The following is a 24,047-nucleotide window of genomic DNA, read 5'->3' as shown; positions in this document are numbered from 1 at the left end:
CAAGAACAGCTGGCAGGAAGAAAGGGAGAGGAGACATTGCCAAAAGTGAACTCAATCCTTTCAAATCCATAGGGTCTTAAGTTTTGAAGGTCAGAAATTCTGCTGCTAAAAGTGGTGATTTGTTGCATGCTTATTCCTTCTCCAGCTTTCATTTTAATTAACTGCATGATTTGGAGCTACTAACTCTTTTATTTCCTGCTATCATTTCTTTATTTTCAAGTTCATCCACCTAAGAATTTGAATTCTCTAGTTTCAGGCAACCTTAACAAGATGAATAAACATGGTGATGTGTGTTATTGCAATGGTCTTGTCCTTGCCTAAATAAAACTGAAAGGTCCTGATACAATTTTTATGCAAAAGTGGGTTAGTTTCCTCAGGCTTTTTTCTAGGCTTTTTCTGTGTTTTTTTCTCTTTTCCTTGAAGGAAGGGGCAAAGTATCAGTCAGCAGGTTGTGTGTGTAGCAGACAGGCTGTTGAAAAAAAGAGGACTTTAACAAAGCCATCTGTCTGCAGCTGTAGTTTGAATTTCTGAGCTGTGAGGATTGCCTTCCAATTAATCCCTTTTGCAATCTCTGTGTGAACTGTGTTGGGATTTGTTTGTTCCCTTTGTATTATTTTTCTGGGGCTGAGATTTCTTCATCCCATTTTGCTTTTCTAGGTTTTGTTCTTTGTGCTCTCTCTCTCTCAGCATGTATCACATGTTATTTCCCCACACTCATCCTTGATTTTCTTATTTTACATGCAGAATATGCTGAACTTGGTTTGCTGACTTAAAGCTGCTTTTCCTTTCAAACAGGAAATGTGAACATAAATTGGTTTGGTATTTATTTACCACATTTATTCTGTGGTACCATCTTGAAGCTGGAAAACAAAGGTGATATGTGGAATTGAGCATTTATCCTCTCTTGTGGATATTTCTATGGATTCCACGGGGTGTTTATTATAAGTTGCCTCATTTATATTGCCCTGGGACCTTTTATCTGTAAATTGATTGCATGTCCTTTGCATTGTGTCATAAATTATTTCCCTACACTTGTATTTCTGAAAGAAGTGATCTATTTTCAAATGATGGGATCCATATCCTACTTAGCCAGTTAGGAAAACAAAGAGTTACAGTGATGGTAACTTTTCCTGCCCACCATCTTTGACTGCAGATCAGCTGGCTCCAGCTTCAAGCAGTATGGCAAAGGTGAAATAAGAGAAGCCCTGTGTGTGTGGTGGGGAGAGCAGCTATTCTGAGTTATATATAAGAAACAAGTTCATTTAGGGGGTTGCTGCTAGATTTGTCAAAAGGCATTTGTCACGGCATCATGCTCCAGGCTTTTCCCTCCAGCCAGATTTCTGTGTACAGCATTACAGCTCCGGACTCTGAACAGACTGCTGGGCAGGTAAGAGCCACCAGCTAAGCTTTGTAGCAGGAATGCAGTAAATAAATTACTTCTGTCTACTCCTGTGTGCATTGACCCCGTTTCTTCATAAATTACTCTTAACTAAAGTGATAATAATTCCCCCCCACGCTCTCACAGCTTGAAATGCATAGAAGGAGGAAACAGCCACGAGAGATGCAGGTTTCATGTGTGACATAGATGACAACATCAAAGATCTTATCTCAGTTTTAATCTCTTTAAAACTAAGAGAGTAAATAGACCAAAATGTGATACAATATCTCTTCTGTCCTACTAACTGATGCCTTCCACGGTCTTTCTCTAGGAAAGTCCGCGGGTTTGCTACTGCTCATCCTACCAAGAAGACTTGTGCCAAAAGTATCGTTCCTTCAAATGGATGAAGTTGTGTTTCTGGAGGAGATGGATCCTAGGAATATTACCTACAGTTTCTTTAACAGTTGCAGTAATCGTGCTAGTCCGGCATTACTCACTCTGTAAGTGTTACTCCCCAGCGTGGTTTGGGTGGGATGGATATTTTGCACTGTGACGAGCTCTGCACTAAGCAGCTGAGCACATAACATGTGTATATAAACTACTGACTTTCCTTTCTTCTTAATGTCTTTGCTAAAGCAGCAAAATACACAGTAACTAGCAATTAGTAGTTGCACAAGAATATTGCAAGTGTGCATTTTATCTCTAAATATTTTTTTGTCTCTGCTCATGAATACTATCATTATGATAAGTGTTAACTTTTCCAGGAACCTATAGGAATTATCTATTTTCTCTTCACTTCTTTTTAAAACAGAATGAGTACCTAAATTGTTTATGTGCTTTCCCAAATGTCACCACATAGCCATTAAAACCATGCCTCTTCAGGAGGAGAGCACTGCAAAAAATGGAAGCTTAACAATGAAATCTTCCTAGTAGAAATGCCTGCCTAAACCTTTATTTCTTTCCTTTCCTTTCCTGCTGGGCTTTACTCTGTCAGTGGGCCTGACTCAGTGCTCTGGCTGTTACTGCATGTTCCTTTTAAGAGCTAATACCTGCAAATGCCAAGGACAAGCACATACTTCTGCAAGCATCTTGTCCTGTAACGTTACTAGGTGTGCTAATTTTTTATCTTTTTTTTTTTTTTTTTCTCAGCTCCAGCTTTTTCCTTTATTTATATTGGTGGAAGTGTAGAAATTCCTAATTTGACTTATACAAATGACCTCAATGATCCAACATCACAGAAATTCTTCCTGCAAGCAAAAGCAGTCCAAAATTATGTAAGTTCCCATATAAGTAGAGCAATATCTTGTAAATATTTATACAGAATCAGACTGGGAATGAGGAGAGGACTCCTGTTAGCCATATTTTACTTTTTTTCCTTTGAAATAATAAGTTTAAAGCAAGAGCCTTGGCAGTTTTCAGATTTAGAAATGTAGCTACACAGATGGGGCTGTGTCTTACAGTAAGGACAGTATTTTCTAGGTAAGAAGGTTTCAGGGTTATGGAAAAATAACTTGTCTTGAAGGAAATAGGACAGTGGGTGTTGTTTTATTTTACTTTATTCAAACTCTCTTCTTCATACGTTTTTCTTTTTAATTTTACCTCCAATTCAATGCTTCACCTTTTTGTTTCATTTTCCTTATCACAACAATGCTTGCTTTCTTCTTGCTTGCTTGCCCTTCTTATGAGTTTCTATTTGTGAGATCAATACTGCTTCCTAGGTACATGTGGACAGCATTTTGGAAGACAAAGGTGTTCTCTGTTAGCCTGTATTTCCCAAAAGAGCTAATCTGGTGACTCAAAGCTACTTTGTGCACAGCCAATACAAGTTGATCATACTGGAAATTTAAAGACTGAAACAAAAATACAAATGTATTCATAAAGACTTTTTTCATTACTAACTATCAGGAACTGTCTCAATGGTTTTGAAATGTGATGTGACTTAGAAGCAAATTTTTTGTGGAATTTAATGCACATTTATTTGATACATGTTGTGAAAATGATGGACAGTGCTTGTAATGTGGAGGGGTGAGGAAGGGGAAAGAATGAAAAAGACAAGCACTTTATAGTATTAGAGACAATATTGGCACTAAAATATAATGTCACATTTTCTTTTACCACTATTTAATTGTCAGTTGGCAGAAACATATGAATCTTCCTTCTTGGGAAAGTACTACTTGAGGTCTGTAGTGGCTGCTTTCAGGTAGGTGCTGTTTCAGCATATGGTAGAAATTTGAAGTATTAGCTGTGTTTGTCCTTTCTTTCATGTATTTTAAATTAGTTATCTGGAATAACATGCACATCTCTATAAGAGAATTAAAAATGAAGAAATGCACTTAAGTATATGAGCTAAGCTAATAGTGTGACTTCTGTCCTGCCCTGTAGAATTGGTGAGAGAAATGAAGTCTGATTAATTGGTCCTGAGTCCATGGGTTCTTTTGTTGTCTAATTAATCTATTTTTAATTTTGGAAATAACAATTCAGCACTTGCAGAATCCTATTTTGGTTTTGTCCATTCCAATGAAGTTCCTTTTTAACCTCTGAAAACAAATCCTTAAATGTATAATTTGGAGCAAAACACTCTATTTGAGCTCCTGGTAAGAAATGTAAATCCATTGAGCAGCAGGTTACTACAATCCTGGTTACTGCAATCTGAAAACCCTGAAGGGTCAGTACACAGGCGATGTCAACAGGAGGATTGTGGTGGAATCACTGAAGTAATGACTTGTATGTGTATGCTCAAAGATTGTTTATTTCAACAAAAATTTTGTGAAATGCTGTATCAAAGTATGGGCATAAAATTCTGTTGTTGTATGGTGCTAGCTTCCATTAAAAAAATATTAATTACAGTGGGTCTGGAGCTGTTACATGATCTTAAAAGTGTATAATTATATAGTAGGGATGGTAACATCCAATTTCATAAAGGATTTCAAGGTGTGGTTTTCAGTCTCAGTGTGTAGCTGGTTAAGCCCCATATGTCAAAAATATTTCTACTGTATAGCAAAAATAATTGTTAAACAAGAAAGTTTTTTGTCACCATGTTTAGCAGCAACTATTGGCACAGAGGTTCAACTGGCTATGAAACTGTGCCAGCCAAAAATGCAGACCAGGGAAAACCACGTCCAAAATTGTAATTAGACTGTATTTACGATGCTTTTTTTCCTTTCACAGTGAAGGACAATCTGGGCTGCGAGCTTACTTCTGGAATACATTCTGGGCACCACAAGATATGGTTGCTTCTCTTAAAAAATTAACCCCCATGGAACAAAAAGAAATCTGTAATAAAAAAGCAGCTCACTTGTTCAGTTCTGGGGAGGAGGATTTTGATCTTGTTACAATGGATCTTTTTGGTAACAATGTACCTGTCACTTAACACCTATTCTGTCTGTTTTTCTTTCTCCAGTTGGTGTCTTTGGCTTGTGTAGCTGATAGTTATTAAATTTCAGTTTCAGATTCCACAGAATATGATGTGATGCTAAAATCAGGTAATTATGCCTCAATCCCGAGTGATACTACTAGGGGGGGGAGTGGAATCCTGTGATAGAAAAATGGCATTTTTCCAGTTATTCTTATATCTGTAGGGCTTATGAACTAAACTAGACTACAGAATCTCCATGGCTTGTGTTTCAAATGAAGGCTGGATGAAAATACCTTACAGATTTTATTCTGATGTTCTGACTGGAATGGTTGAAATTTAATAGTTCCCACTGAATTGCAGTGAGCTGTGGCTCCTATTTTTGGCATCTGTAAAAAAAAACCAAACAAAAAAACCTCTAAAAAATTATACATCATTTGTCTTGTGATTAGATAATTTTGGTTATAGGTTGTTAGTTATCAGTCAGATAATGCAGAGCTTTAATTCACTTTGCCTGATTTCTTCATATCAAGCATGTCTCGAGATTTGTCTTCATGTACTTAGTGTTCTCGTTGCATGGAGAAGGACAAAGAGAAAATGGCAAAGGAAGCAGTAGGTGTGAAGCAGAGATTGTTGCAATTGCGGCTGAACAAGCTCCTGCTCATGGAATGTGCAATGAGCTGGTGAGGCTTTGTACTTCCTTGGCCAGAGCAGGAGAAGGTGATGCAGTTGGGTAGGGAAAAGGGATAGAGATGTAAATGTAAGAGCAAAAAGGGACTAGAGAAGTCAAGAAACATGGGTAGGTGATTGTTTCTACCTTGTCTGAAATTTCACCCAAGGACTTGTCTTTCAGTCTAACAGTTTTTCATCCACTGATCTACATTCTTTTGTGCAGCAGTATCCTTTGACCTGTATGCCAAGCCAGGTAACAACAGGACTCTAACTCTGATGAATCCCAAAAAGTCTTTTTATCAATGGAGGCTGCGAGTTCCCTCTAACTATGTGGTGAGACTGGTAGTTGTCGCTTTGCGTGGTGTCACTCCAGAGAGCTGTGCATCACACCACTTATCAGCATATGATTTCCTTCTTCCACTGCAGAACAAGATCATTACCAGGTAAGATATGCAGAGCAAAGATGAGCTGTACAGGAAATCTCTGAAACTGTACGAAATTGATAAAATGTGAGATTTGAAAAACAATTAAAAGTCTTGTATAGGGTAATAAAAAGATCTAAAAAAGTTGGAAGGGAGTGATAAGGGTTTTCAAGTCCAATTCCCTGCTCCTCAAAGGACTACCTAAAACTAAACCATCTGACTAAGAGCATTGTCCAGATGTTCTTTGAACTCTGACAGGCTTGGTGCTATGACCCCTTCCCTGGGTAACCAGCTATAAATTTCTGTGGGGTTTATTCTACACTATGACTAATTCTTAATGGGTTTCATTTCATACAATTACCCTCACAGCTCAAAAAGGTACAGTTTTTTTTAGAATATTGTATTCTGTTACTGTCAGAAAATATATGTTTTATAGCAGTCCAGTCACAGGTGAATTCCTGTTCATAATAGGGGGGTTGTGTCTGTGGAAGGCTCCATCCTCAGAGTCACTGCGTGGTCCATTTGCATAAGTGAGTTCAGATGATGTTTAAATTTGACTGGTTACACTGCTCCTACTTTTCAGAGTCAAATTTCGTATATGAACACAAGGAATCTGTCTTCCTCAACCAAATAAATAAAAAATTTGGAGGATCAGAGGATGGATGGTTTCAAGAAGGGAACTTCATTTAATTTTTTTCTTTTAGGAACTTTCAGGAAGAGGTTAGCTGGGCATGAAGATTCAGCTAGGAATCTGAAATGCACTTAACTTAGGAGTGCTACTTGAGTAGGTGGTCCTCTTCAGCTTTATTGATGGACTCATTTCTCTCTATGCAACAAGACATAACAGATTGCCATTGTTGGCATGGAATGGACACAAGATTTTTGTAAGGAGTTACTCTCAAATTGTAGCTTAACAAGGATAATCCTGTTCCTGATGCAGGCCAGCATGTGTTCTGCTGCTTATTATGGACTATTGCTGTGACTGTTACTCCATTGTGAGTTATTAACACTGGCTCAGCTTTTTAGGAACCACAAATGTAGAGCTGGCCATGAGCACAAAAGCACCTGGAAGACAGCAAGACCAACACAGGTGTCTGATGTAACACATTCAGAGAACACTGATGCAGTAAGCTGTAGGAAAAAAATTAAGAATTTGCATTGTTGTCCATCTATTAAAGAACCAAACCAGAATGTGGCGACTGAAATTATGTCTGATGATACCTCAAAAAAAGCTGACTTTTTGGTTACTTTTACTGCCACCCTAGAAAATATGTTGTTTTGCATATGTCTATTAGTCTTCTGCTTGGGTCAAAAGCAGCCTAGTGACATACCTAAGACACATACAGTAGAACTAATAATAATAGAATGTCCGATATCTGTGAAAGCCAGTAACTATAGCAGCCATTATTCCCTGATGTTTAGGTCTGGAGTCACACATGCTGACTGAAATGATTCTCACCAGTTTCTGTAAACTGCAGTAATACATCTGTTCAGTGACAAATCCTAAAGTGTTCAAGCTGAGATGGTGAGGTGTACTGTGAGAGTAAGCATCTCATGTGGACCACTCTCCTCATAGCTTGCCTTGGTGTTCTGATGATACTGTGACAGAAGGTACAGATAGAAGATAAGCCAGGCTATTGACCGGGTTGATGAAGATGCTGAAATATTTCCACATGGCAACATGGAGAGGACTTAAATTGTTATTTTATAAATGTTTTTTCAGCTGTTATAATATAAAGCATTTAATAATGTCTGCAGGAGAGGCAAATCAGGGATTCATTCACTAGTGTCTCACTTCAAATGGGTGAAAGGAATAGCGTGCTAAAGCAGAAGACAACTACTTTCAATTCAAGGTTCAAAAATTTGATTTTAATATTGCCAAGCTGGATCTCAGTGACATTAAAACTTGAAGCAGGGCTGTGATGGAAATACTGTGTTACTGTGAGGTCTAATCTTAATTGCTTTCTTTTGCTGTGCATAAGAAAAGAGAAACCTGTTAGAAATTTTTAACACACAGATTCACACATATCACAGAATATTCTGAGTTGGAAGTGACCCACAAGGATCATCAAGTTATAAATAAATGAAAAAAGTCCAAAATATGATGTGGGTTGCAAAATGAAGCATAAGAGTGAATTTACAGATGCAAGAAATAGCATCTCACATTACAAGTGGAAGTAAGTTTCAAGCTTCAGGATATAAATTAACTCATTAATTAAGTAAAAGAACAATAGGAATAATAGTTGCCAAGCATGGGGCTTCACATTTTTGTGATAGCTTTTGTGACACGAAACCAGGCTGAACGTGGATAGACTGGAAGTGTTTTGGGCTCATCTGTTGCATAGATGCTGCTCAACACTGCTGCACTGGCACTTGTTGCCTTTTCATGCCTAACCTCTGCTTCTCAGTGCCACTATCACCACTGAAGTAAGGTAATCTGGCATTGCCTTTCTGATGCTTCTATAGGTATGAAAACTCCAGGGCACTTGTTAAGCAAGAAAATGGTGATGTACACCCAGAGTGACGAAGCCTCACTGCTAGAAAACTCTAGCATCCTGTGTACTATCAGCTGGGTGGAAGAATAACAGGGTAGCCAAAGGAATGCTTCTGAAACACAGATGTCCTGATCAGTGTTACTTCTGGCCAGTTTCTCAGCAAAGATGACAGGAATGTGGGAAATGTTTTGGAACTATTTTTTTAATGCACTTTTTTGGTAACCTTCCAGATGGTGTGGGCCTGGGGCCTGGACTCCTTCTGTTGTGCGTTTAACTTCATCAAGCAATGTAATGTTGCTTACCTTCTCACTGGACCGAAGAGGAGAAAGCAACATATTAAAAGCTCACTTTCAAGCCGTTCCTAAAATCAGTATGTAGTTAATAGAAACAAGCATCTGATGGAAGCACACTTATTCCTGGTTTTGCCTCTAAAAAAGTTGATACTGCCTTGAACATATTGGGGGGGGAGGGGGGGGGGCAGGAATGTTGATGAACACTGTCCCACCTGCTTTAATAGCTTGTGAAGATGATAATAGAATACATGCTTTTGGTTACATCTTACATTGTGACCTAGGACATGTGTGTTTAAAGAAAAAGGAAAACAAGAGCAGTCACTTCTAATTTACCTTTGTCCTTTTTCTGAAAGCATTGTTCAGTGTAGTTAACTGAATAAAGAAAGTGTGTTCCAGACCTTAGAAGTATATTCCAAACCTATGGAGTACTATGGATTTTACATGAGTGCTGCGTGGTGAAATATTTTGAGTAATGCTAAACTGCAGTACTAATTTTAAAAAAGATAATGGGGTTTCACAAGGTCAAGTTTAGCCGCAGTTATTTGGTAAGGTGTAAGTGAAAGAGTTTTGACAATGAAACAAGTGACTTTTTTTTAATGTGTGGAACAAGTCACAGAGGATAAACTCCTCCAAAGCTGCCACATTTCAGCTTATGTCTCTCTGCATGCTCCTTATGCAAATACTTATCCCATGCACATTACTAATTAAAATGTCTTTATTGTTCTGAGGATGGGTATTCCAAATTATATTTAGCCCAGGTTTTGCCATAAGTTTTTTTTTTTTTATTTCAAGTTTGTCTTTTTTTCTGTTATGTTCATGTTTGCATTCGTGGTGTTACCTAAAGGGAACCAAAAGCACTAAGGACCGGATGTCTAGGAGAGTCCTTGGTAGAAAATAAAACCTCAAAGATATTGTTCAAATATGGCATGAATTTTCAAACTGAGAACTGACACACAAACTTCCTTGTTTACATGAAATTAATCAGTTTTCACTTCACTGGGCTGATGGCTTTTTTATTTTGAAAATACTTACAGAAAAGTTGGAAGTAAATTGGAAGGGGGAGGTCTGTTGCATCCATATTTAGTTGCTTCTTTCACTTACCATGAAAGAATGCTTTTTTTAAAAAAAATCTTCAGTCAGAGGTGGTTTTTACTTCCCTTTAGTTGTAATTTGATCCAAAAATAAGAGAAATTCAGTGTGATGAGGAGGTGGCAGTTAAGTGATTTTCAGTTACTACAGGAAAAATGTGAGTTTAATACTGTCACAATGTATTCTTCTAACTCTGTACATAGAGAAGGGTCCTAGCAAGTGAAGTAGATTCTGCACTTTGGTCTAGTTGAGATAATTGTGTTCCTTGCTGATGTATTTCTTTCCTAGTATGTGGTGGTCATTATATTTCCTGGAATGGGACGCTGAGTTCCCCTTATTACCCAAGTTACTACCCACCAAACATTGACTGCACCTGGATCATCAAGGTAAGTGCTGGGAGCTCTTCTGAGTACTGATGGCTTTTCTTTATCTTATGTAGACACATATTTGGGAGAAATGCCTTCTGATGCAGGTGAAACGGAGAGGAAACCTAGTGAGACCACTGAACCTGACTTCTTCTCAGTCACTTATCTCTTTCCTGTCCTATGTACAGGTGCCAACTATGAGAGGGAAATATTGCCAACTTCCAGAAGTCTGAGAATTATTCGTGACAGAAACAAATTAATGTGTAAGATGACAACTCCCAGCAGCCAGAGAAAATTAATAATAATCAGAGCTTTTCTTCTATGTCAAAAAGAAAAAATGGTCATGTAAATCATGCCTCACATGATGGATCCACACTGTATTTCCCTGAATTCTGCAGAGGCAGGACCTTGTCTAGCTCAGAAATTCACCTCTGAATTTCCAGCAAGTGCTTTGGCAAGACTTAAAATCTGCTCATGATTTCTACCAACTGCCCAATGTGTTGGTCTATTGCTCCATTCAGCATTTCACTATTTTTTTACTTTCCCTGGTAAAGGAAACTTTTTATGTATGTGACTTGATAACTCTCTACCTTTCATGTACTCAATGAAAATTATTAGCAGCTTGTAGAACAAAACACCTCTGTGCAGGACAGGAACACATGGCATTACAAACTTAGCAGGAACTTCAGATACAGTACTTTGTGCTGGCTGCACACTCCTTCATCTGGCACAGATGGGTAGCCAAAGTTGGGTCTAAAAAGGCTTCTATAAATGTTCAAATTAGCAAAGTTTTTTGCTTCTTCAGAGGTGCTAATTTCAATTATAGAAATGCAGTATTTTCAATCCCATAATAAGTAAACCATCTTGGAAGCAAAGGCTGTTTTCATTTTGTGAATGTGTGTCATGTCATGAATTTTGATTTTTAGGCACCATTACCTGGCTACAAGCTTTCACTAAAAATCCTTGTAATACAAATTCAAGAAAAGTCTCCAGGGTCCAGTAAATGTGATAAAGACTGGTTAGAAATTGATGGAGTTAGGTGAGTATATACATTTCTGACATATTAATTTGCACTTTGAAGTTCTGCACATTTAGGCATCCTGGTTTTTTCTTACAGGCATTTGCTTTTTCTTTTGTTCCCCTTAGAGTAATCATGTAGAAAACTACAAGACTCTATGCAGCTGCAGCTGAACTGTAAATTCCTGGCTGTGGTCTTGAAGTGGGTGAAGAGTTTCGTAATCAGAAGTTCCACTTTCTTTACCACTTGCTCTTCAGTGATTGTAATTGTTATGCTAACACTAAAAATAACACTATTCAGAGAAATTTGTCTCTTGGAAGGAGCACGTTGAAACAAGCAACAGCTGTTGGATTTGGCTGAATTATTTAATTCTTTCCTGGATTTGTTGCTTTTGGATTTGCAAACCCAAATGGGCAATCTGAAAACAAGTATGCTTGAAACAGTTTGTGTTTATATGGTAGATCCTGACACCGATCATCTTGCTGTATTTTGTTTCGAAGTCCGCTAGTCCCAAAAAAGTTGCGGAGTGGGAGAAATTTGTAACTAGGCTTTCTAATACTTCTGTTGGACTGTTTTTAACACCAAAATACAGCTGATCCTTACTGCATTGTCTTGAAGCTTTTTGATGTCACCACTATTCAGTAAAAGGAGACACAGCTGGATGGTAGTGGCCAGTTTGGTTAGAAATTATTATTTCTCACTTTTGCCTTGCTAGATACTGTAAAGCTCTTTCAGAAAACAACAGGAACAGAGAATATGGCTATTCTGTTGCAATCAACTTCCATTCTGATGAGCTGGTCACCCACAGAGGGTTTTATATTGAATACAAAGCCTTCAGTCACACAGACTGTAAGTAATTGAGCACACACTTTAATTTTTAAGGAGAAATCTTTGAGAAACCCTGCTTGACAGGCCAATCATATACAACTCAACCTGGCTATTTTCTTAACCTAATTGCAGGAGACAAAAGTGTAAAATGTTATTATGCCTTTAGTTAGACAAATAGAGGTAAAAACTTAGATGTAAGATGCTTTTAGAAGCAAGTACTTATTTTCTAACTTTTATCAACACTTCTGTAAAATGGGGAGTAAAAGTAAAATTTCTCAGTTTCTGTAGATCTAATTATATGGCACTTTGCTGACACCTTAAAATAGCCAAGCTGCAACATAAAAATAGAATGGCAGAGGTCCTCTAAGCATGGCTCTTCTACCAGCAAAAGTTAACCATGAATACTTAGCCTTCTCTTTAAAATCACAACTCAAGATCAGTGCTCTAGATCAGTTTCCAGGTTTAGACAAACTATTAAGTTTTACTGGCAGTCAAAGAGGACCCTTGCTAGAAGGTGTTGCAGAAATATGTCTGGGTTTTTTCTAGACCTTTCCTAACTCCCCAGTCTATGTGCTTCTGTGTTAGCTTTTGGGGGGCTTCCAGATGGTGGAACAGGAATTTTCAGGAGATACACATATTTACTTGTGATATTTCTTAGAAAAGATGCAATTTCTGATTTTTTAAATACCTTTTATTTTCTTTATCCAATAATGTCTAGGTAGTTAAAGTTCTCTGTGATTTCAAGAGATCAGTTCATTTTGAGAAGCCTCTTCAAATCCTCAGCTTGCTTGTCTGAATGTAGTTCTGTTCATTGTTGACATAGAAGCATTTAAGTGTTAAGGTCTCTGGTAAAGATTTTTGTTTCGTGCCTTTCACTCTAAGTGGCAGGTTTTGTGGTCGGTCATTCTGTAAGACTCACACATTTTCAGGGATTTCTTCTTCCACCAATGTGTGTCTCTTTCTACTAGAAAAAGTTACCAACAATTCTGAGTTCTGTGGTTACTCTGGTTACTGCCTCAAAAATGGCTAAAAAGAGTCTAAGCCCAAGAATACCTTTTTTAACAGAGAAAATCCCCAGTCTTGATTGTGTGTATCTGTGTGCTCTGCTTCTAGCACTGAGCCAGCAAGCAGATGGCTCAAAGTTATTTAATCAATTCTTAGTCACAATCATAAGGCTCTGTATAAAGACTCAGGAGGAGTGGAATAGCTGTGATGTGTCAGTATCAAGTTGATGCAGTAGTTTGTGGAAGGACGTCTGAGATACCAGCATGGATTGAGAGCACTGGCCTATATCAGCCTTGCCCGTAGCAGTAGTAACAGGAGAAGGAAAAAAATAAATTCATGTTCTCCCACATCTTTAGTACCTGCAGTCACCCACCTGAGATTAGTTTCTTCCCACTGCTGGGTGCCTATCAAAGCACAGTTACTAAAAATCACAAGCACTGCTCTGAGCTGACCTGGAAAGCAAATGCCAGCCATCAGCTGAATAATTTCAGGGAGAGGTGACAAGAAAATGGAGACGCTACTGCTTTGAGCTCTTGCTGGCTGTGTAATGTGTGCTTTCCTCCCACTGACATCACATGCAAGGCAGTGAACAGGACTAAATTACTCCTGACTGGAACTGACTAAACAAGTGTGGGACAAATGGTCTCTCAATCTGATGCAGCTCTTAATTTGCCTATGGTGCTAAATGGGAGAAAGTTTCATTTAATTTGACTTGGGCAGGCAGAGGAGTGGTTTGGTCTACTTATTCTTTCAGAGTTTTTTTTTTCTTGCACATCTGAAAGAGTGAAGGAGAACAAATATTTTTTATATATTGGAAAGAAACAACTTACCATCTATACTAGTAGTTAGTTTATGTGAATGTGAAAGAAATTCTTGGTCAAAGGCTGTTTCATTATGAGATTGCAAGATTATTGGGAAATGTTTGATAAAGCACTTATTTGCATCAGACATTGAGCGTAGCAACACAGAGATCAATTTCTACAAAATATTAATATCAGGAAATATGTATTTGTAATACTAAAGAAAATGCCTAGTTTTGATTTTATTTTCCTTCTCCTTAGCTGCTGCCGTACAAAATGCATTACCTTAACAAATTAAAGAAGTGCTACCTATCAGTACTTCTGTATCTGTGGTGAATGACTTTCAACCCTTAGCGGCAATTAATGGGTATTTAATTGGCTAAGTCTATTTAGGTGAATATTGACTCATTTAATTCAGACTGCTTGATAAAAATCTTTGACAGATTGTGCCAAATAAGATATTATTTCTTTTTTAATATTCAATTTATTTTACAAAGGACACTAGCTTTAATTTTTAATGGCCATTTTAATATTTCTTCATGGTAGAGTCCTGCATTACTGTATTTAGACTGTATCGATAATTCTAGTGTCATCGATTTCTCATTTTTCTAGCTTGTCCTTAGATATAGAGACAGAATGTGCATTCCTTCAAGAAATCAGTCTGAATGCTGGAAAGGCTGCTCAGATGGTAGTGATTAATTGGATTGGGGTAGAGCAACTATTTCTTGTTTGTTGATTTCTGTAAAGAGCTTTTTCCAGAAAGTTGAGAGATTGGCTGAAATTATCTCTAAACTACTGCTGGCAATCTTTAAGATCACATGAAGGATGTGGGTGAAGATGAAAAAGTCTGGAAAAGAGGCTGTGTAATGTGTCCCTTTAAAGAGTGGGAGAACAGCAAAATCGAGAGGGAATTTTACACCAATCTTTATAAGTTAATCTTCCAAAGGAAAAAAATAATGCACAAGAAGTAGCCAAAGTAAGCTATTTGTAAATAGTGAAGAGAATATTAAAACCAGCATGGAGATTTAAAATTTTGTTTTAGTTCCCTGCTGTGAGAGGATAAATAGAGAATTTGTACTTTGACACGGTCTTGTGTGACAAGCTTATCAGTAAGTAAAGAAAATGTGGGGAGAAAAAATACAGGAAACTGTGTCCACAGAACGAGTAGTCAAGACTCATTACCAAAGAGGAAGGATATTTTTAATGTCATTCTGCCAATATTGTTATGGAATGTCACATAATTTTTGTTCACGGTCTAAATGATGGATTAGCGTAGATTCTTATGAAATAGGAAAACTGTTACACAATAGAAAGATGGAAGTGTTTAAGAGGGATGTATTTGTAAGTGGTCCTGAGAAGCTGTAGAATATATATGGAGAAAAATAAAGACAAGAATATGAGTCAGCAATGCCCTGGCAGCCACGAGGGTCAATGGTGTCCTGGGGGGGCATCAGGCCCAGCATTGCCAGCCAGGCAAGGGAGGGGATTGTCCTGCTCTGCTCTGCACTGGAGCAGCCTCACCTCAAGTGCTAAGGGCAGTTTTGGGTGCCACAGTATAAAAAATATTAATCTATTAGAGAGTGTCCAAAGGAGGGTAACGAAAGATGGTGAAGGGCCTTGAGGGGAAGCTGTACAAGGAAACAGCTGAGGTCACTTGGTCTGTTCAGCCTGGAGAAGAGGAGGCTGAGGCTCATTGCAGTTACAACTTCCTTGTGAGGGGAAGAGGAGGGGCAGGCACTGATCTCAGACACCAGAGATCTCTGCTCTCTGGTGACCAGTGACAGTCCTGAGGGAATGGTCTGAAGTTGTATCAGAGGAGGATTAGGTTGGATATTAGGAAAATGTTCTTCAACCCAGAGGGTGATTGGTGACTAGAACAGGCTCCCCAGGGCAGTGGTCACAGCACAAAGGCTACCAGGGTTCAAGCAGCATTTGGACAATGCTCTCAGGCACAGGATGGGACTCTTGGGGATGGTGCTGTGCAGGGCCAAGAGTTGGACTATGAAGTTGATCCCTGTGGGTCCCTTCCAACTCAGAATATTCTGTGATTCCTTGAAGATCTGAATGTAGGTAATTAAATGGACATGGGGATTGCCTATGTTGCTTTTTTGCTAAAAGATGGGGGGCATGATTGTTGTTCAAAAGCTGACTTGTGAGTCAAAGTCACAAAATACTCTGTGAGTTTTGTTTGTATTTGGTGTTTCATTGGTTGGTTGTCTTTGTTCTGGGGGTTTTTTAAGTGTCACATTAGGATGTAAAACAGGAATTTGAAAATACCTTTCCAGTCACCAGTGGGAAGGCTTCAGGTAGAGTACTGTACCTAAATTAGGCACTGCATTTCAAAGAAGATAGGGAACATTCAAAAGATGCCAGAAGGAGTGACCAGAAGGTAATCCAAGGCCAGAGATTACAGCACAAGTCTCTCTGTCACTGGATGCTATCAGAACCAAGGTAGATAAATATCTGACAGAAATGGCACAGCAACATCCAGGGAACCTCTGATAGGGAGTCTGTGTAGCATGTGGCTGTTGTCTGCTACTTGTATTATAAATTTACAGACCATTTTTATTCAGGTTGTTATCTAGAACAATTGAACTGTGGTGATGGGAACTGTAAACATCACTATAAGCCTTGTAAAGATGATGGCAGGTGTGGGCAGGACAGTGATGAAAACAACTGCTGTAAGTATGTATTTATAGCTACTTTCCAAAAGATGGTGGAAGGCAGAAGCAGGAATATGCATATTTTAATGGTTAAATATGTTGTTCCTAGATATTTTTTTCTTTGTGGCACAAAGTAAAAGTTTCATAACAGTGAACACAAAACACGCAAAATAAAAAAATAGGTTTGGGGACAGTTAAGACAATTAATGAAGGAAAATCCAAGATAGCAGGGATTTTAGTTAAGAAACCAAACCACAATTTGCTGGTGATCCTGTTGGAAGAGTAATTTTTCCCCAAATGCTGTTGGATCAGTACCACATAATTTAAGGAAGAGAGACATAGTAGGCTGGGGACTTTGCCACATTGATGGTCTTTTTACTGTAGATCCACAATGGTTGTGGGCTTTGCTGGTACTACCAATGGCTCCCTAGTGACTTGCTGCATTTTGCTGATATAATTTTTGTCTTGCTTTCAATCTTGAGTCCTTGAGGTAGCCAAGAGTATGTCTTTGTTGAAGTAAACCTACCTCCCACTGTTTCGAGGTCTGTGTAAACAACTGGTAATAAGAATACTAGTAATGGAAGCCAATTGCTGAGATCTATCAGGATTCTCACATAGTAAACTGTGATAATCCTTAGTCAGAAATTTATTGGAGAGGTATAAAGCTCTTCCACAGTTTTCTTAAGTTCACTTGAAAATGAAAAGATGCTGTGAAGATTTATGATTTGTAATGCCAGTAGTGCTGGTGAACAGATCTGACAAGCCTCGCTTACTCAGTTTAGAGTTATGTAAAATGGGAGAGTGGACAGTTGGAGACTCTTTGTTTTCCCCAGGAATAGTGGAGACTGAAATTAGTGTGATCATTAATTAGATTGGATCATTCCCCGGTCCCCTCTTCACAGAGGGACCGGTGTACAGCAGTACAGACTACTACTTCAAGCAGGCTAGAACGTGTAGCTTTGAACAACTTGTTGAACATGAAAGGTTTTGTTAATAATTTGAAAGCATGACTCCAAACATGTGACACTATCTACTCTCTCTCAATTCAGCCTACAAAAGTTGCTCCCCTTATGCATACAAATGCCTCAATGGAAAATGCCTGCTGAAACCAAATCCTGAGTGTGATGGGAAAAGAGACTGTACAGATGGATCTGATGAAATGAACTGTGGTGTGGTAACATTTATTTTAAAATTTGTTAATTACTTGGGAAACTAAGTCAGCAATTTGTGTTGTTATTATTAAGCATTATTGGATTAAAAATTGACTAAATCAAATATGAATTTTAAAAAATGAATTTCCTGGTAACATCTGTATGCAAATGTCTGTCTTGAATTCTGCACTGTTTCTTTTAAATCAACTCATCCATTCTGTCTATGATGACTTACTTCAAGCAATGCACTTCCAGGATAAGCAGGTAGGTCTTGCTGCTTTTTTGAGCTGAATGAAATGCAGTCAAGGAGCTGTGTTTGTAAGGAGGGAAAAGATATGAGAATTATTCAAATGAACTTTAGAATTGTGCTTAATCTCCTTTTGAGTTATTCAACTCTTTACAAAGCTGCATGGGAGGATAGGCAATGATTGTTTTATATCTGACCTGCCCATTGAGTGAAAATGGGCAAGTACTCACTTTTCTACCAATTGCACAGTAAGGTCTAAGGGTAAAAGTTTGTGTCAAGCATGACAAAGTGAATTAACTGGTGGGCTTTTTACTAATTTATTAAATTATTTCTATTAGCTTGTGGAAGACACCAGCTTAAGAAAAACCGAATTGTTGGAGGTGAAGATGCAAGATCTGAAAAGTGGCCTTGGCAAGCAAGTTTACAGATGGGAGCACATGGCCACGTGTGTGGTGCATCTGTGATTTCCAACAGGTGGCTCATATCTGCTGCCCATTGCTTCCTGGATTCTGATTCTGTGAGGTATGAAGAAATTATACTGTTGTAGAGTATTTGCAGTTTAATAACCTTATAAAGTTGCTTTCAATGATTTGTAGAAGCTATTCCTTGTCTAGATAAGTTGATCCAGGCTATAACTTTGTTACATGACCTCACTACATAAACACTCGGTGTTGTCTTCTGGCTTCAAAACGCTTAAGTTTTTGAAGTTATTCTTTTGTTTCCATTGCCAGTGAATCCTACATGATAGAACACTGCTCTTTTAGATTTAGGGTAAACACAATTCTTTTTCCCCCCCTTCTTTTCAAAAGGCAGGGATTTTCTGAGTAGAAGCTATGGCCTTTTTTTTTCCCAAGACAGGTCCTATTTATTGATCAATGGAGTGAAAACCCACTAATGTTCAGTTAGGTAGTGTAAATTGAAAATGCGTACCTCCTACATGTGGTAAGGAGGAGACAGAGTTTAATAATTTGCTTTTGTGAGTTCCAAGTCCTGATGCATAGCAAGGAATTGGTCTTATAGCTCCAAGAAATTAAATATTTTCAAAATAGCAAGTAAAAACATTACTTAATGTTTTAGCAGACAGAGACTAGAGTGCACCCATCTTCTGAAGTCATATTCTATTCCATGAACTTTGGTTTTGATGAATGTCCTCAAATACTGAAAGGTAGTTAAAATGGAGTGAACTAACACTGCATTGCTTTCCAATGGGACGTTCTAAAAACATTTTTTTTACAGATACTCTGTTCCGATGCAATGGAGGGCGTATATGGGCTCACATACTATTAATGAAAAGAACAATCGTGTAGCTATGAGATCAATCAAAAGGATTATTGTCCACCCACAGTATGACCAATCTATCTCAGACTATGACATTGCCCTGTTGGAAATGGAGACGCCTGTACTCTTCAGTGAGCTGGTACAGCCCATTTGTTTACCCAGCACCTCTAGAGTATTTCTTTATGGAACTGTCTGCTATGTAACTGGCTGGGGAGCCATAAAAGAAAATAGTATGTTCATTTCCTGGATATACTTTTTGAAAGTTTGGCTTAGTTTTAAACTCTAACAATGAAATATTTATACTTGTAAGCAAAAATTACCCCATGTGGTTTACTTAGTGTGTCTGTAAAAAGCCAGAAAAAATCTCCTTAGCTACAGCCTGTGAATTCTGAATAGTTGCTTGGGTGGCAGGTGGTAAGTGACAAAATGCATACTTGGGTGTCATAGATCATTGAAAAGTAAAATATTATAGATTTACGAAAATGTGCCCATTTTCATGCTCATGACTCATTTTATCTGGTGAATAGAAACTTGCAAGTAAAGAGATCAGTGACTTGCAACTATTGCAGAGAAAGAATTTGTTTCTAAGATTGATTGACAATATGGAGCCATAAGTAGCAATAATTGCAAAAAAAATTGTGGAGGATTTTTCATTTCCTCTGTCTTAACCAAAGGCAGTTTAAAGTATGCATCACAAAGAGTTCTGCCTCTGTGTAGCTTGGAGCAGCCAGCTGCAGTGGAGAGGCAGGAAAAAGCACGCTGAGTTGAAGAGGGGTGGCAGGGGAGTCTGTGAGATCTTTGCCCTGTCTCATCATTAAACAGCTTGAAACCTGGGCTTGGAGAGCGTCTCAGCACATCAGAGGTGTCAGGATATTTTTAGCTCACAAGGGCACCTCATGTCAATACCATAGTACAGAATTAAGCTCTTAGCATCATTTGTGAATTACAGACGTGGGGGGGGTTTTTTAATTATTTGTTTTTCCCCGCTCAGCTTTATTCCTCAGTTTCTTCCCTAGAACTGAAAGGGTGGAAAACAATATAGAAATTGCATTTTGTAGGACTTGGATGTTGTTTGGAGCACAACCATGGTGTAAATAGTAACAGAAAGCTCCAGGCATAATTTGAAATGTCATTTACAGTTAGTCACCTGTGTGCAGTCTTATCTTACAATTTGCGTGGCACTTTTACTACTTTTTGGCAGAATAAGGTCATAAGGATGAAGTTCAGGGAAATGAAAAGGTGGTGCATTGGAACCTCTATGGCTATAGGGTAGTGTGGACAACAGCTTTCAAAAACTAGGGCAGGCACCATTTGAAGGGAAGGGAATTACTCTGCTGTCATTAGCTGGGTAGATTTTGAGTTTGAAGCAATTCTCCTTTGTTTTGATAATTGGTATCTCTATAAGAAATTTGTGCCACCTTAACCTCTGCAATACAATTTGTATTTTTTTCTAGGTCATCTTGCCAAAACACTGCAGGAAGCTCGAGTGAGAATGATTAACCAAAGTGTTTGCAACAAGCTCTACGATGATCTTATTACTTCACGTATGCTGTGTGCTGGGAATCTTAATGGTGGCGTTGATGCATGCCAGGTAATCTGGAACTTGTACAATGAGATGTCTTGAGTGTGAGTATATGGTTAATTTAACATGGCAACAAAAAGCCCACCAAAATAAGGAAGAAAATTTGTCACAGATAATCTCTGACTCTCTTGAGAAATATCATTTTGCAAAGACAAGGGGTAAAAGAAGAATTCTTTTTCATCTTCAACATTTATATTTCATACAAGAGAACAAAAGTATAAAGATAAAAGGAATCAAGATGGGTCCATCTGTGAATTATATTATTTGTATTAATTTCTTTTTATCTTTTTTAATCTCTGGGTATGGAATTGCTAAAATACTGTAAAAGTATGATGAGTAATGTATTGTTACAGTGGCAAAGAAATACAAAAGGAAAAGCTAAACTAAGTTTGGGAACGGCAGCTGCAATGGTGCTTTATAATTTCAAACATTCATTCATGTGTATAATTACAAGTTGTGACTACATCACAGTAGCGTAAGTTATAAAACCCAACTTGTTTACACACACAATCAGAAACTGCTTTTTGGCCGTACTTCACCTGTCCTGACTCTGCCTTCTTTCTCCTTCTTAGTTATTAGACTAGTTGTGTACTTCATTGGTGTTCAAACTTCTGATGATTAATATCAACTTTATAAATATGTTTTTTATACCAGCTACCATGTAAAGGGGATAGAAATCTGTTACTGACTATTAGACTGAGGTAATTTGGTACAATTTTTGTGTAATATATAAACTTGATTATTTTAATGCAATAGGATAACTTTTGCAAGGTTGTAGCTCATGATGGGTCAAATGTTTTTAACACAATAGACTATTTGTAGAAATTTTTTGTGGTCTCTAAGATCTAATTAAATTAATTATTATTTTTATTAACATTATGTAGAGTTTGTCTGCAAACTTTGACCTTGGAATTGTTTTGCTAAAATATGTTAATTTAGAGGGGTGATGTTCCTCCAAAAAATGTGTTGCTTATGAAATGGCCTTGAATTTTCAGATGGGCATTTTTAACCAATTCAGCTATACATCATACTGGCCAGTTTCCAGCATGAGTTGCTGTGTTTGAGTTCTAGTATGTTGTACCTCTGGGTCTCTAAGTTCTTAGTCTGGGGAGCATCTTTGTTTTGGTTTGGGTTTTTTTGCTTTCTGTAACTAGTATATGTATTATATAATATATAGTATGTATTTCCTGCACAGTGCTAGAGAGGAATGACATTGGGAGTTCAGGAAACCCCCACAGCACCCTAAACCCCCTTTACTATGCTTTCAGGCTTGTGAGCATCCTGTTTTGTTCCACTTTTTCCTGGACATGTAAGCGGTGCATGTGTTGCACAAGTTATGTGAAGCTTCCAAATACCTTTCATCTTTAGGGGATCTTATACACGAGAAATAAAACATTTACCTGTTCAGACTGTTTTTTATCACTCTAGGATATTCTTTGATCTTGGTTCCTCTGCTTAGGATCCTTCCTCTCCCCACTGGCATACAGCCCCTTTCATCTTTCAGAACTGGCTGAGTAATTGGCTGGACTACACAGCCTCCTTTCTCAAGTCACTTTGACATCAGTCTCTTGGATTATCAAAATTTCTAGTGTGACAGCAGCCTGAGAGAGAGGAAGAGCTCTGGCTTCTTCTCTTATCTTTAGATAATTTTGTATCACCATAATACATAATTTTGTTCGGTTGGGTGATGAAGACTTTCTGTTATTACTCTTCTCTCAGTACATGGCTTTCCCCTGACCTCTTACATGTTTTGGCTCCAGCTGAGGGCTCAGACAAACCCCAGGGTCAATTTAGAGGCTGCTGACTTCCTTGTGTGCATTAGGAACAGCTGCAGGGAGGAGCTGCCCTGTAGCTGCCCAGAGCTCTGTGAACAGACCAGTTCACAGAAGACATACAAGGTTAAAGCAGTGAAGGGCGAAAAAGCATTGATGAGCCCAAATGCATTTTGATCCTGTGAACTGAATTTAATGGGAATTTTTGTTTTTCTACACTGCTGTGCAAACCTGCATGTTCCATTTGAGAAGCCAGTTCTTATTTGCATATTCCTTAGTCTTTGTTCATTCTTCTACCTCTCCAAAGTAGTCTGCTGTATACTCGTTCTCGATTATAAAACTGCTGATAATACTTAATTGTGCCTGACTTGTTTGTTGGGTTTGGGTTTGTTTTGGTTTGTTGGCTGTTTTTGATTGGGGGTGTGTGGTATCCTTCTGTTCCTATTTAACATACAGTCTGAGAAATCTGCCTTCAACCTGTGAACAATTTACGTTCAAATTGTAGTAGAATTCCCCATTTCCATCCCTGTGTTCTTCTCTCCCTATTTGGGCTTTGGTGAGTTATTCTATGAATCCTGTAATGGGACATTATCAAGGAGTAATTTTATAAACTGTTTCTTCCCATTGGCTTTATACTGACTAGGGTGCTACATACATAAGTTAAAATAATTGAATAAATTTAACATCTGTCTGGGTACATTATAAGAAGAAATAAGATTCTAATACTAAGTTTTAATTTGAGAAAAAGAGGGGCAGGTATTTACTGTTCTTAAATAACCTATTTTTTATTACAGTGCTCTGTGTGCATGCACTAATGGCTGGACTTCCTTCATTTTAGGGAGATTCTGGAGGTCCCTTGGCCTGCACAGGGAAGGGCAATAGATGGTACCTTGCTGGCATTGTGAGCTGGGGTGAAGGGTGTGCTCGGCGCAATCGTCCTGGTGTGTACACCAAGGTGACAGCACTTTATGACTGGATCCGTCAGAATGCAAACTGATGAGCCAAGGAGAAAATGCAGATCATCTCTTTGTGAAAGCTGCTTCCTACTGTAGTCAATTTGATGATACAACATGAAAATGCCATTGACTGTTCTTTGTGAAAGATACACTTTTAATGAAGAAACTATCATTTGCGGTTCACCTAGCAAAAATTGTTCAGTCTCAGAGGAACTTCAGATTCCTTATGGATTCATCTTCCTTAGGCCCATTTGCAGAAACAGCACTGCCTTAAAAACAAGATAAAATGGATTAGAACCTGTAACAAAAATCCAGCCACACCTCATTCATAAACCTTCTCCTCTCCTTCCTTGTCCCTTGTTATCTATATTTGTTTCCACATGTGCATATCTGGATAAAAATGACCACATGCCATATATATTCAACTCCTTAGGGATGTTACAGGATTCTAAACACAAATAATTATTTCATAGTTCTCAAAAAAATGAATAGTGTATTGTGTAAAAAGCTGAGATTAATTCATTCTAGTTACATGCCACTGCATGACTTTTACTTTCTGGGCTTTAACTTTTGGGATCTCTACGGTGTTTTCTTAAAAATACCAGATATGTAGCTCAAAAATGTCAGGATGCAAGAAATTTTCATTAAAGAACTGGAAAAGCATAATTTAGGTTCTTTGGG

The 24,047-nt window shown here is 38.1% G+C and overlaps 1 protein-coding gene across 1 annotated transcript; it reads left to right on the top strand.

The window, feature by feature from the left end:
* Positions 1–1,309: 1,309 nt before the first annotated feature.
* On the top strand, positions 1,310–23,407 carry LOC309570653 (suppressor of tumorigenicity 14 protein-like; the record flags this gene model as incomplete). The annotated part of the gene is made up of 17 exons (XM_082277632.1): positions 1,310–1,387; positions 1,710–1,878; positions 2,528–2,652; positions 3,511–3,578; positions 4,547–4,725; positions 4,822–4,860; positions 5,629–5,845; positions 8,550–8,689; positions 9,990–10,087; positions 10,993–11,105; positions 11,800–11,933; positions 16,291–16,398; positions 17,430–17,549; positions 18,117–18,300; positions 19,015–19,286; positions 20,511–20,647; positions 23,249–23,407. 17 exons carry the CDS (start codon positions 1,310–1,312, stop codon positions 23,405–23,407), a joined length of 2,340 nt encoding a protein of 779 aa, XP_082133758.1.
* Positions 23,408–24,047: the final 640 nt, after the last annotated feature.

The sequence above is a fragment of the Coloeus monedula genome (assembly GCF_965178545.1).
Source record: "Coloeus monedula genome assembly, chromosome: 3".
NCBI lineage: Eukaryota > Metazoa > Chordata > Aves > Passeriformes > Corvidae > Coloeus > Coloeus monedula.
Note: the sequence above shows the minus strand (reverse complement) of the source record. Positions and strands in the feature narration are given on the sequence as shown.